At 36.4% G+C, this 14,452-nt stretch overlaps 1 protein-coding gene, 1 long non-coding RNA gene and 1 pseudogene across 2 annotated transcripts; 1 reads left to right on the top strand and 2 right to left on the bottom strand.

Moving 5' to 3' along the window:
- Window positions 1–1,293: 1,293 nt before the first annotated feature.
- On the bottom strand, window positions 1,294–2,134 carry LOC134213692 (ADP-ribosylation factor-like protein 6-interacting protein 4). The gene has a single exon (XM_062693376.1). It carries the CDS (start codon window positions 1,969–1,971, stop codon window positions 1,336–1,338), a length of 636 nt encoding a protein of 211 aa, XP_062549360.1. The 5' UTR covers window positions 1,972–2,134; the 3' UTR covers window positions 1,294–1,335.
- A 4,178-nt stretch (window positions 2,135–6,312) lies between these two features.
- Window positions 6,313–7,376, top strand: LOC134213262 (uncharacterized). Its single transcript, XR_009979467.1, has 3 exons — window positions 6,313–6,530; window positions 6,678–6,772; window positions 6,846–7,376. It is a non-coding gene; the product is annotated as an uncharacterized LOC134213262 (long non-coding RNA).
- A 2,368-nt stretch (window positions 7,377–9,744) lies between these two features.
- On the bottom strand, window positions 9,745–13,751 carry LOC134206190 (RNA-binding protein spenito-like; annotated as a pseudogene).
- Between the last annotated feature and the right edge of the window lie 701 nt (window positions 13,752–14,452).

The raw sequence follows: 14,452 nt of genomic DNA, 5'->3' as shown, positions 1-14,452 counted from the left end.
ATGGTATATAGTGCGCCATCTACAGAGCAGGATTGTCGCTGCCGTAACTATGATGGTCGAAAATTTCTTTTGTTGGAAAGAATATGCTGATAGGAGTGAAATTATGATCACTTGCGACGCAAACTAAATTCATTTTTTGGAAGCCAACTTTGTGCGCTTGCGTAAATTTATCTTTCACTGTACTATACGCATAACAGTCCCAAGTCAGTTTTCTCTATTTAGAGAAATTTGCTGTTGAAATTTTCAAACTCATTTTACGTAAATAAAATGAAGAAATAAAAAAAAATCAAATTAATAGAAAAGGCCATTTTTATATAAGCCTTGAGTACAGTTCTAGAGAATTATTATCAAGAGCATCAAAATTTGGAATGTAACTGTTATGAGAATAAATATCACTCTGTTCTTTGATCAGTGTTTCTAAAACAGAGGGCAATATTATACTTATTCCTAACACAAAGAAAGGCAAAAAAAAAACAAAATCTGTAAAATTGACATAGGACTGTTATATAAATTGGGGCATCTTGACATTAAGGCAATATTAGGTCAACTCCTCGCAAAAAAGCCCTGGCCATTTTTATACTCTTTTATTGCCTCACGCAGGCTTGTAAAATGTCATATGCATGTCATTTGACTAATTTGTTCATAACTTTCTTCAGAAGCCAAATTTTTTCCATAATTTTAGATGTACTCATAACGCTTGAGTAGGGCTGTATTTTTGTCCAAGGGTACATTGCTCTAAATATAACATATGAGGCTGGATAGTGAAAACTCTCCAAAATGTCTCGTGTCATTTGACATAATGTCATTTGAATGACATTTTGCCTCCCACGCCTCAGATTACATATTTACAGCAATGTCTTGTTAGACAAAGTTGTAGGCACATTTAAGCGCTATAAGTTCGTCATACATCAGGAATGATTGCTACCTTCAGAAAAAAGTTCTGGGAAAATTATACCAACGAATGCAAATGACATTTTACAACACTGGCCTCACGAAATTTTGCCAATTGCCAGAAAAGTAAAAAAGTACAGTGAATGATTGATTTTGCCACACTCGCTAATCACCATACCGAGCGTGGAAAACATGGGAACACCCAATATTTTATTCTTATAACTTTTTAATGCTTTTAACTGTTCCTCATTAAATTCAAAAGCTTTACTTTTTTAACTACTCGAAACAACTTTGTTTGGACATTGTTACTTAATCGTCATTTTCCGCTAAGAAAAAAATCTAATCGAATAAAAAAGTGCATTGTGTAGGGAAAATTTTCTCTGAATAAATTTAAGATTGAGCTGAAAGTTAGATTTTTTTCCTTCTATTTACCTTTTTGTCATCTCAATCAAATTTCCACCCTATCGTCTTCCGCTGGAATTCGGCCCCATCGCCAGCGGTGGCCTGTCGGTTAATTTCCTGATGTCGTTCGCGACTCACACATTCTTCCAGAATTTCCCCATCGCCTTTGATCAGCCGGGCACGACCGGTTTCCGGATCGACCACCCTTCGGATCACCGATTGGCGGGCTTCGTACTGTTCCCTGGTTTCCGGCGCCCGTGCCCGGGTGTTCATCAGATCCAGGGGCACACCGCAGTCCTCCTTCGGCTTCTCCGGCACCTTCGTGTCATCTTTTCGTTTTTGATCCTTCTTCTGCTGCTTCCGTAGGCGTTTGTCCGCCCGTCGTTGATCCCGTGCTTGTTTACGCAATGCTTTTTCCCGGGCTTTTACTTCTTTACGTTCACGCTTTGCTTCCTTCTTGAGTGCCTTTTTCAGAATCCGCTTTTCCTTCCTTGCCTCTCGGAGAGATTTCTTTGACTTTTTGGATTCTGGACTGCTGTTTCGGCTACTTCCGGAGCTGTTTCTACGCAGTTTGGTATCGTTGTCACTGGCGCTGCTACTATCACTACTGCTGCTGCTGTCTGACGAATTGCGACGCTTTTTTTGCTTGGAAGAGGATTGTTCATCACTGACCTTCATTCTGCTGGATATGTAAGAAATCTTTACAGAGATTCAGACTGGAAAATATTCAGAAAGAAAATCGAAACAAGAAGGTAGAACCGGTAGAACACTTTTTGCCTTTCTCGCACAACTTTTTTTTTTATTATCGGGCACTATTTTGTAAACAAAGTTTTTGATTTTCTTGTTTATATATTATTTTTTAACAAAAAAAAGGGAATATTAAAAGAGAAAACGGAGCGAACAGGGATGTATGCGCGAGCGGGCGAATTTACACAACCAGAAGAATTTACTCATTATAATATATTATATATTAAGCCATTTTATACACGGAGAAACTCAATTTATCCATTAATGCACCCAAAAAAATCTGCACGTTCTTTCCACCTGAAAAAATACATAGATTTTTTCCACCTGAAATTCACGTAACTTTTACCTGATTTTCCGATATAAATTTCATTCTACGTGAAAATCAGGTAAGTTCTACCTGAGTTTTGGATAGAATTCACCGGACACGTAAGTTTCACCTGAATTTTCTGAAGCATTTGCAGCTACGTGCGCACGTAAAATGTACCTGAAAATTCAGGTGGAAACAACGTTTAGATTATTTGGAGTGTGGGTACTTCTATATGCTAAAAACAATTTCCCATTTTTTTGAAGTTCTGCGGCATACTCATTAATGGGTTATGTCACCTAACTTCAAAAAATGGGAACATTTTTCTGCAGAGAGAAAGAAATAGCACCAAAAGTACCCAGTAATGGGTAAACGAAAATCTCCGTGTAGAAACCTAAAAAATGACAGGAGACCTAACAAAGGACAAGATACAAGATAGAGATTGTTGCTTGTCGTCGCTATCCGGAATATCTTTTGCTGGCGAGGATAGGGTGCTAAATGTCATGAATGAAAAATACATACGATTTGACAGTTCGGTACCCAACATGTTTCGGACAGCAGAACAAAGGGAACCAAAGCGCCAATCTTTATCTTGTAAATAACTAAAATATCTTTTGATCTAACACTATAGTACAGTACACTATAGTACAGTACTGTACGTACAGTTTAAGTATTGCGAGAAAAGAGAAATTCTAATTTTGCGGAGCAAAGAAGAAGAAGAAGCAGACTGAGTGTCGGAAACTTCAAAATGGTATGCACTGTACGAAAAGTGTTGATATTTCTTAATATTAAGAATATTCGAAAAATCTAAAATGTTTCTAAATCACATAAATATATGACAAAATGCCTTCAAAGTATTATAAAACTTGTTTAAAAAATATAGCGGCATGTAACACTCGTTTAAAGTTGCATATTCCCGTTGATTTTAATAATTCACACCGAAAATATAAACCAAAAATTCCGTGGATCAAGTGATTTGACGTTTGCGGAACAGCTTTCCGACAATCGACCGTCGGACCCCAGTTCGAATTTTTCAATCTTCTCGCAATAATATGTATGACAGGACCGCTCTGGTAGCTCTCCCACGCAAACCAACAGCATCAACAGGTAGCAGAAACCTTCACCTACACAGCAAAAAAAGTTGTTGAATATTACATCGAAATCGCTGCAACCAGTTGAATCCATCGACTGTTGAATATTACACTGCGCAATGTGTTATGTAAAATAGAACCAGGGATTTTTCTGAATCGAGTTGTTATGAATATTTTTTCATTAAATTGACTTCAATTTTTTACCACATCAAATTATTTTATTATAAACATTCTTGTGTTTTTTTCAACGTAATAAATAATAGTTTTATAAATTTCATGTCTCTCTTCTTTATATCATATCTGTCCTACCCTTGGTCCTACCGGATCTGTATCTTAAAAAATATATATAATTAAATTGCATGAAATTAACTCATAATAGTATATTATAAATTCACTAGAAAACCGAATTATAGCCGCTATCGAAATTGGATTTATCTCTCAATCCATACGTTAAACTAGAGGCCTGAATAAGAGAAACGCGGATAAGTATGTGCCGCCAATCGAACCGTCAAAAAACAGCAGCCAATCGAGCAGGAGACCTGTCAAGCAGCCAAAATGTTGGCTCAAATACTGAAAACGGCTAAATTCGATTTTATGCCATTTTTAAATAAACAAATTTTACATAAGTTTGCAATAATATATGCAAGTTATTTATAGATTATGAAATGAAATTGCATTGTTTATTGGATTCTATTGTTTAATTATGTGGACACATTAAATAGCGGATTGTGAGACTTTATCTACATAAACCATTTCTTCCTTTTCATGTGTTGTTCTTTGATGAAGAAGAATGAATGCAGTGTTGGCAGAGTCATATTTTCTATCCGCGTTTCTCTTATTCAGGCCTCTAGTTAAACCTAATTTCGGAAGTGATGCGCTGTATAGCACATCACCAAATGAAAACAGCGCACCACTTCCGAAGTTAGGTTTAACGTATCCAGCTTTTTATTATAGCCACGGATCAACTATGGTAGCAATTTTGACACATGCTGTGTACAGATTTTATAGTAGAATCTTAGTTGCCTTGGCAGCCCCCGAATGTTTGCCTTGTCAAACAAATTTTTGTATTGGGTTGATATTCAATATTCTATTCTATTCTATTGTCTTACAATTATATTTGAGTCTAATATATATCTTTTTATTATTTCAGATGGTTGAAAACTGGATTAATTTATTGAATAAACATGACTTGCCAGTTAAGTATGCAGCTATTAGGCCGTATACGCCGAATGTGTACAGTTGGCGCTAACTTCAGCTTTGCATTTGCCGTATCCTAGCTCCGACAATTCGAAAGTGCCGGAGCGGCAGAGAGGATATTACTATTAAAACATAAAAAATCACAAATATACAAAGCTGTTTAACAGTTTGAAGTGTGTGTTACGCGGATTTGCCAAACATGTTAGACCAACATTTGAAAATTTGTATTATTTTTATAGAACACAAATGCGGGGACCAGTAGTACATTATGGGAAATGGTTACCTGAGGTATGATGCATTCTGGGGATACGTTTTTAGATGAATGGGACTCTGGGGAATGGTAACGTTACAGAACCGTCTCAGTGCGAACGACACGTAATCCGTGCGATTAGTTTGATGCACCAGTACCAACTATCGAGCAATATTCGGACCGATGAAGTCCTAGCTACTTGCGGTTGTCATAAATTATTCACTGTCGGCGGAAACAGTGGCAGCAAAATTATGCGGATATGTTAGGCATGCTTGAAACCAAGGTCATCTATAGCAGAACAATACACTACACACTTAAAATAAATCACCGAATTCGGTGAAATTTTACCGAAATCTCAACAGCAGAACTGTTCGGTAAATAATTTTACTGATTTTCGGTGATTTTGACAGTTGAACAATGGAAAAAATTACAAAAAATCTGTAAAATAATCACCGAACAGATCTGCTGTTGAGATTTCGGTAAAAATTACCGAATACTGTGAAATGCGTTAAGTGTGTATGCTCAAGGATGTTAACGATCATTCAGTAATTTGCGTTCGATCATTTAGTAGTGATGAGCATTTGCGGTCAGCTGATCAGCTGTCGATAATGAAGATCTATCGAATGATATGAATAGAGAAATTCAAGCAAAACAAAATATTGTTTTTATCAAAAATTTTGTAATTTCTTAGTCATTATTTTTTTATTATGTTTATTCAGCAGATGATAATGTTTAGAAAATTTCCCTGGAAGTTGATGGTAGGAATGTCCTCATATGGGTCTCGAACCTGGAAGCACAGCACAGCGATCGCAAAGTTATCCTCCTTTGCTGTTTCGGCCACGAATTACATGCTATAGTTTGCTGCCGAAATGCATATTTAAACTATTGTCTTTATATTCCATGATAGTCTTAGCTGTGGTGGTGATGCTCCCATCCGCGAGAATCTTTAAACCATTGACGAATACATAGACGGAGTGGTGGCCATTTTTTCGGGCACCACTACCCGGATAAAAATTTACAGTACCTCGTATGGCATAATCCATTGAAGTACAATAGATTGTATGGTAAACAAAATAATCTATTGTACGTTTATTGCAGTTTTTTCACGGTCATAAAAATCTTTTATTGTGCTTACTTTAAATGCACAATAAATTTAACTGTTACCAATACATTCTATCTTGTTTTTATTGTTCGCTTATGTTTTGTATTGCTCATCCCAAAACTAAATATATTATTCAAGTATTGTAACTGGGTGATCAGAAAATCCATCTTGAAGAAAAAATTATATAATTTTTAAACATTTAATTTGTTTACTGTATTAATGAAATAACAAATGAATACAATAGAGTAACAAAAGGATTAATTATTAAATGAAAAAAAAAGTTTTATCGATTTTTAAATAAATACTTTTTATTTCAGGTCTTGAAATATTCATGTTATGACCAGGTTGAATTAAAAATATAAATAGGAACGAAAACTTTTGCATAACATTTTACTCGGAGATTGGCTGGATTTATTTGAGCGTGTACTTTTTGTTTATGATTAGTGGAATGAAAAAATGAAACTGATGTTGTGGTGCGGGAAGTGTCCCTTCATTATACGGATTCTGGGAGTGGGCAAGCGGCGGATCATAGGCTGCTGTGTCGTGGTGAGTATCTATAATGTTAACATCATAATACCGGATGATTTTGATGCGGGAGAACTTTTAAAAGTACCTTTAGGAAGGGGTTCTTAATTTCCACCGCCGAAGCAGTTCGGAACATTTTTGTTAACATGTATCCTTGTTCCTTTTCAGAAGGAAGTTTATGGTAAAACCACGTAAGACTGAATATGGTTCGGCAGCTATTATTGGCCTATCTTACCAATTAGATACAATAATAACTGATACAGGTAACTTTTCCTTTTTTTCGAAGTACTTTATACAAGAAAACTGACATGCTTTTATAATTTACATTTTTTACAGGTTCTCACATAACCTGATGTGTTAGAGAAAACGATTAACTTCGATTCACCCACTCAAGAAAAAACAAGTCGTATGTAAGTCCTAGAGGAGACATCAAGCTCTCTTTTCTGGTGGCTGAAATTACACTGTGCTCAGCGAGTATAGCGAGGTGCATGATCGGCGCATTTGATTTTAACGTCAATGCATCAGTGACTAAGTAAAAGCAAAGCGCCAAACAACAATACTAACACATTAAATTTTGGATTGAATGAAAACTAATTTGAAATCGAACAAAAACTGGATGAAAACAAAATTTAAATTGAATTCAAATGAAATTCAAATAAAATTAAAGTAAATTGGAATTAAATTCAAAATAAAATTATTGTTGAATCACATTGAATTGAAATTAAAGTAAAATTAAGTTCAAACTGATTGAACATTAAGCCTATACTAAAATAAAATTAAATTGAATTAAAATAAATTGTAGGACATAAAGTTGTATTGTATTTTTGTTGTAATATTAGAGTAAAATGTATTCTAAATTTCATTATATTTCTACTGTAAAACAATAAAAAAAGTGAGAGAAAACATTTAACATACATTATTTTCTATTGTTTTGTCCCTCTAAATCGTCCCATTGGAGAACCGTTGAATCAATTGTTTTGCTCTGAAAAATGTATGGAAAATTTTCGATTTTTTTATTGTAAAGATACATAACAACCCCCCTTTTTTATTGTAAAAGTCCCATTTACCATTCATTTTATCGTGGAAAACCATTATTTCCTATGTGATTTAATTGTTAAAATTCCATTATATTTAATGGTAAATCCTTTGTTTTACATGGTGTTGTTACAGTAAAATTTATGATATTTTAATTATATTTTTTATCCGGGTATATACCCCTGGGGAGTGACGGATTACAATTATTACAATCACTCGACCATTGAGAAGCCCCTCAATTCAAATCACGTCAGTTTGACAACAGTTGTCATTTCCATTTTTGTTTACCTCCTGTTTCTGATTCAAAAATCAATTCGGCATTAACATTTCAAAAGGGCGGAACTGACAATTGTAAACAAATCTAGTTTTCATTGTAATTAGATATAAAATATCAAAATTAATAATCTAAATCAATATATTTCATAAAAATATCTAATACTATATCCACACTACGGTCGAATGACATGTTATTCGCGCTTTGGTGTTATTCGGCCAATAACATGTTTTTCGAAGGTAATATTCCCATACATTTCTGATAGTCGAATAACACCTTCGAATAACATGTTATTGCGAATAACATGATACAACTGATCGAATTTGCTGCTCGACTGAAGGGCGAAGGCCCTGCGCATGTTTTCTTGCATTCAAGAGGAATGTCATTTCGCGTGTCCAATTGGATTTTACGGCAATGTCACCGGTATGCTGCACGTTCGTCGATGTACATTGGTCGGTTTTCCATAGTGCACGATTGACGCAACTGCAGTTTTGTTTTGTTTTGCTTTTTTGTTACATAGGTCGCTCTTAGTTCCCATATGTTAAAGCGACGTATGTAACAGTGAGACTTCAAAAATAGAAATTTTTACATACGTCGATTCGTAAAAAGATTGAATTAAAGAATTTTAAGATCTGAAATCAGTAAAATTGATGCGTATTATATAAAGCCGCGTGTGATTGTCACGTTGTATTAAAAACCTCGTTTTGTTTACTTTTGTTACATACGTCGTTATGAAAAATTATGCTTGATTTTGATTTCTTGTTTTGCTATCGTGTTTTTTCATACACCGGTGCGAACGAAGTCGAAATCATTCGGAAACATTTTGCTCAGTATATTCAGAACCGATACGGTGGAGCTCCGTTGGACCACAAAACCATCCTTTCGGCCGATGTGTCCGGTGTTATCGTAGTGCTCATATCTCTACCCAGATATCCAATCGACGGCAAATTTCCCGGTGTTATAATCCCTACCCAGCAGTATCTGACCATCATGAACCGAGTTCGACATGGCCACTTGTTCTGCTATTTGGAGGATTCTAACAATGTGAACTGGACGTCTACTGAAAGATGCCAAGAAGACCTGTGAGCTGCGGATATTGCTCATCGTCACCCACGGCAACTCGACCAGACAGGTGCTGGCGTGAGAACATCAAATTTGCCCAAAATAACGGTGGTGCTGTTTGCTGATGAGGTCTATCAGGACAACGTTTACGAAAGGTAATTTGTAATTTATTTATTGCCATAACGGAAGCCTACAGGTTACCCCATATTTTAGGCCAAGGAAGAGGTATAAAAATGCAATACGTTCGAAGCTGCCGATGGACAATCAAATAGAACTGTCTCGCTCGAAGGGTGACTTTGACATTCGCGGAGGATAAACTGAAATTATCGACATGTGTTTGGATGTCAAGGCAATGCTGCTCAAGTATTTTTCGTGTTTTTCGGTTCAGCTTTGCTCGATCTGCATGGATATGGTAGTGAGCTCCCAAGCCTGGAGGGCCATTGTACGATCTTTCCAAGTGAAAAAATGCCGTGCTGGCATCGTTGAAGATGCGTGCCAAGATGATGTCCAATACGTTCAACTTGATCGATGGATTCTCATGTAATCCAGTGCAGAATGCAATGTATGCTTTACTACAGTCTCGACTACCGAAAAAAAAAACATAGTGGCGACCAAAAGACTGGACATAGCCACCCATAACGTATTCTATGCATTTCAACTGTTGGAGCAAACCGGTATTTGCCGCAACCGGCTAAGCTGAAGGAAATGCTGGCCATACACGAAAAGTTCTTCAAGTAGTACAAGTAGAGCAATCGTCTTTTATTGGACGGCCATCACGAGCAACATAGCTGAAGTCGTCTGGAAGTATTGCATATCACATGGAGAAACCAACTTTGGAAAAAAAAGCAAATAAAATGTTCGAAATTGGAGTTTTTTTGTTTTTATTACAAAGATGTTCAGCCCTAGGCTGGCTGATGGCACATCTCTTGTAAATTAAAATTATTGCGCCTACACAATTTCAAACTATTTTAGGATTCAATGAAAACATACTTTAATAGAAATTAGTTGAAAGACAAAATATAACAATTACACTAAATTTGAAAAAAAAAATTAACTTAAACTAATTCCCTCATTAGCCAAGCAGTTAGTTGCGTACCTACAAAACAAGACCATATTACGAGAGTGGCATACCTCGTCAGAAATTTGTTAATCTAGACGAGCTCAGTACTATTCAATTTTATTTCCCCTCGTTGTAATCTTTACAGATACGAATTCCAACCTCAACTGTAAGCCCCTCATCGGTGTCCTGTACTTGACTCGACTCAAGTACAAGACACGCCTTACAGTTGAGGTCGTAATACGTATCCGTATAGATTACAGCGTGATGGGATAAAATGGAATAGTACTAAGCTCGCTTACGACAGAAGTATCATGGTATACAATGAAAAAAATATGACTTGGCTTAGAAACCTTGCAGTTCATAACTGTGGGAGTGTTTCAGTTCTTAACTGGTTGCTGGTTGGGACTGGAGTTTGCTTGGCTTGGTTGGTTTTATTACTTTGATAATTTGTTGCTCTGATTGATTTGGTTTCTTTGACTGATTAGTTAGATTGTTTTAATTGAATTAAGTTGATTGAATCGATAACTGAAGATGTATTGAATTACATATTTTGATTGTCTGCTGCAATCGTATGATCCTAATTTATAAATTCCATGCAGATTGTACGAAAAACTATTTCATCAAAGAGATTAAGTTATTAAGTTATTATATAAATATATGGATTTCTGTTGATTAACTAACTTATTTTGATTGATTGCTACGATTGATTGGATTGCTTTGAAAAATTGAATTGTTATGAAGTTTTAGATTTCTCTGGATGCTGGCTGGAACTGAAGTTTTCTTAGCTTGATTATGTATTTGATTGCTTCGATAATTGGTTGCTTTGACTGATGATTTAATTTGATAATTTTAATTGGATCAAGTTGGGTAATTCGATAACTTTGATGCATTGATTTTTTTATTGTCTACTCTGCCGTCATACGCATATTTGTCCCATGTTTGCAGGGATGTTTATAGTTCGTTTATTTCAGTATTAAAAGCTCTCCAAGTATTCCAAAACTAATCCGAATACGATTACGATTTAGAATTACGAATTAGAAACAAGTCTTGAAGAAAATTCATTGATCATACATTGCATAATTGATTTCTAGAAGACATGACAGTTGGTCCTCCAATTTGGTCTAATTTGTTTCTCGGAATTCGGAAGCTACTTGATTGGAACACGTAAATTCTTTGTTCGGGATGCGGAACATGAAGATTGTTTTTTCAGATAGCATAATTTCAATATAGTAGTTACGTAGTTAGTATATACAACCCCTAATTTTATTTTAGGCATTAAATTAGCAACTTTTGTTCAAAAGGATCGCTGAACTTCGAGGCCGTGAAGCACCTCATTTTAGCACGCTTAACACTGGTAATGTATCCTCGCTTCTAGATCTTCACACAGTTGGCTTCATTTGTTATTTATAAGGCGAGCTGATACGGATACGCAGTGCGGTTTCAACAATGTGGCTTTCTTTCTGTTGATGTTGAAGTACGTACCTGAAAAAGCTACGAGTGGCATAATTAAATGGGATAATACTAACTCGTCTTATGGGTAGTGAAGACCTGATTGAAGAAGTTTTACTAAAAAGCTCTAAAATTTTTTGGCAGATGGCTTTGTGAAGTTTTTGTCCGATGAGGAAATTCATATCAGTGGTCGTACAATAATTACGTATTAATAGCCGAACAGCTCTACCGTAACCTTCCAGGACCCTGATGCTCTATTCCTGCTCATAATATTTCAAAAATATTTGTTAAATTTCAAGATCCAATCGATTCTGAAATTAGTAAAACAAATTGACTCGAGTTTGGATTTTTTCATCAAAGGTAACATGGGACAATTATGCGTAGAACGGCAGTATAGCTTTTATCAATTTACGAGTGTGAAAATTTCAACAGCAAACTCCTCAACATGTAGTCAGTAAAGTAAACTAAAACTGTATTAAAATCAAGTTTCAATTCAACTATGTATAATAAAATTAAATTTTAATTATTTAAAAGAATAATTTAAATTAAATAAAAAAAAAACTGAATTTTAGACTCCTGGACTATAGGGCAATGAATAATTGCCAAATATGCTCCTGATCGACGCCATTCATCATTGTCCCCGTGGTGTGGTGGGCCATCACGATGAAAACCACCACGTCCGCGGAATCCTCCACGGCCGCGGAACGGTCTTCCAGCATAGCCGTACGATGAATTTTCCTCGTATGACTCACCGCCTTCCTCAAAACCTCCACTGCGCTTTGAGAACGATGGTGTTGTTCCGTTATCATCAAAATCGATACGAATACGACGATCCGGTGCCCCTAACGGGAATCCACGCATTTCCTTCACAGCAGCCGTAGCAGCATCAATAGAATCGTACAGAATGTAGGCCTGGGTGTCCCCTTTGTTATATTCGATCTTTTTGATGGCACCAAAACGGTCGAACTCACGCTCCAACTAAGTAACCGAAGTCCATGCGCCAAGACCACCAATCCAAATTCTGGTCGTCGGAGTAGCTTTACCGTATCCTATGTTGCACTGGAACTTGCCAATGTACTGACCGGACAACTCAACCTTAGCTCGGTGAGCCATGTCCAACGTTTGGTAACGAACAAAAGCATTTCCAGTTCCTGCCGAAACGAACCGAAACGACGTCGCAAGGTGAGGGAGAAAAACAAACAGACAAACTGTCAAAACGTCAAGAGGGGTAAGTCAGCGCTCGTAAAATATTTATGTAATTCGTCACCCACGAGGGGTATTTTCTTCAAAAGGAAGAAGAAGACATGGTGCCCGATTTTCTGATGGCTTTGTACCGGACATTTCGGTCTATGTATTCGTCAATGTGGATACTGTTGAAGAAATTTATTTTCAACTTTTTACTTTTCCGATTCAGTAAACGGAATTTAACATGGTATTGGGATAGAAAAAGGAATTTCTTTTGAACACGATACCAACCTTTTCATGTGGATACTGTTACTAGAATTTTGTTTCGATTCTTTACTTTTCCGATTCAGTGAACGGAATTTAACATGTGATTGAGATAGAAAAAGAAATTTCTTTTGAACACGATACCAACCTTAAAGCAAGCATTTTATGAGAAAACCACGGTATGGATCCGACAGATTATACTAATGACACACTGGTGGTATTCGTACCATGGTACAAGTTGTACCACAGGTGTGTCACCTTGTACCATGCTGGTACAACGTGGAAAACCATGGTACAATATGTACTAGGGTACATAACCGTGGTATACCACGGTCCTTGTACCATCAGTGTGTCTTTAGTATTAGGCTTTCCTCTACCAGACAAGCATGGGCGTAGCCAAGGGGGGGCAGGGGGGGGCCGTCGCCCCCCCCTAAATTGTGGAAAGATTGAACGGGTACTGAAATTAATTCCCTCAAACATGTGCACTTTACGATTCAATCATATGGTGGTTGAAATTCAAAAAATTCCCAAAACTTATTAGGGCATCCAGGATCCATAATATATGAAAGTTCAAAACAACTCGAAACATTTCGAGCTCAAAAATTCTCCTTGAAATCCTTCTAGAAGCTCCCCTGGGAACTTCTAAATTCCTCCGGAAAGTTATCCACAAATTCCTCTGAAAATCGTTCGAAAATCCTTCTCATGTAATTGTAATTCCTTCTTATCCTGAAACCCCCCACTATTTTTTTTTAGGAAATTCACGAGGAAATTCCTTGAAGATATCTTTCCTTCTCTCCAAGATTTACTTCTAGATATTTCTACGGTTATTCTCTCTTTAGGAAGAATCCGGCATTTCCTTCAGGCATGCATTCGAGAGTTCCGTCAAGAATACATGTTACATTTCGCACCTCATTGCATAATACTCACCCCTAGCTATAAATCAACCAATTTAGATGTGTAAGGAATAACAACAAAACCTCTTGTTTAGCGAGTGTGGAGGTTCTGTTGGCAAGGAGGCAATCGGCTTCAGACAAATCACCGAAATTGTGAGTTATACATTATTTCTAATTATGTAAATAACTATCAATAAATATATTATTTCAGCTTTTTAGCTAATGAATCACAAATATGTATTTTATTTGTTGTAAGCATCGGTTCGAAGCCACCAGCCAATAGCTCCCGCAACAATACATATGGAATTTCTTCCCAACATTCTACCAGAAGTTTCTTCAAAAATTTCTGGCGGAAATCCTCCGATTTAGCTCCATAATTTCACTTGTAAATCTATAAGAAATTCCTTCGGAAATTCTTCTAGGAACTTCTCCGGCATTCCTCTCGGAACTCTTCCTTTAATTCCTACGGATTACTTCCAGGAAATTTTCCGGAATACCTCCAAACATTCAATAGCGAAATCAACTAGCATTCCAATCTGGAATTCTTTCGGCAATTACTTCAGAATATCCTTCAAGAAATCCTCTAGAAATATCTTCATGAATTTCTTCTGAATTCGTCCAAGTATTTCCCCAGAAATTCTTACAGGTATTTTTCGGGAGTTTCTTCAGGTACTTCTCCAGGAATTCCTTCAGGAATTTCTCCGGGAGATTTTCCGCGGAA

The sequence above is a fragment of the Armigeres subalbatus genome, chromosome 1 (assembly GCF_024139115.2).
Source record: "Armigeres subalbatus isolate Guangzhou_Male chromosome 1, GZ_Asu_2, whole genome shotgun sequence".
Taxonomy (NCBI): Eukaryota; Metazoa; Arthropoda; class Insecta; order Diptera; family Culicidae; genus Armigeres; species Armigeres subalbatus.
This window is presented reverse-complemented; position numbering and strand designations above follow the sequence as displayed.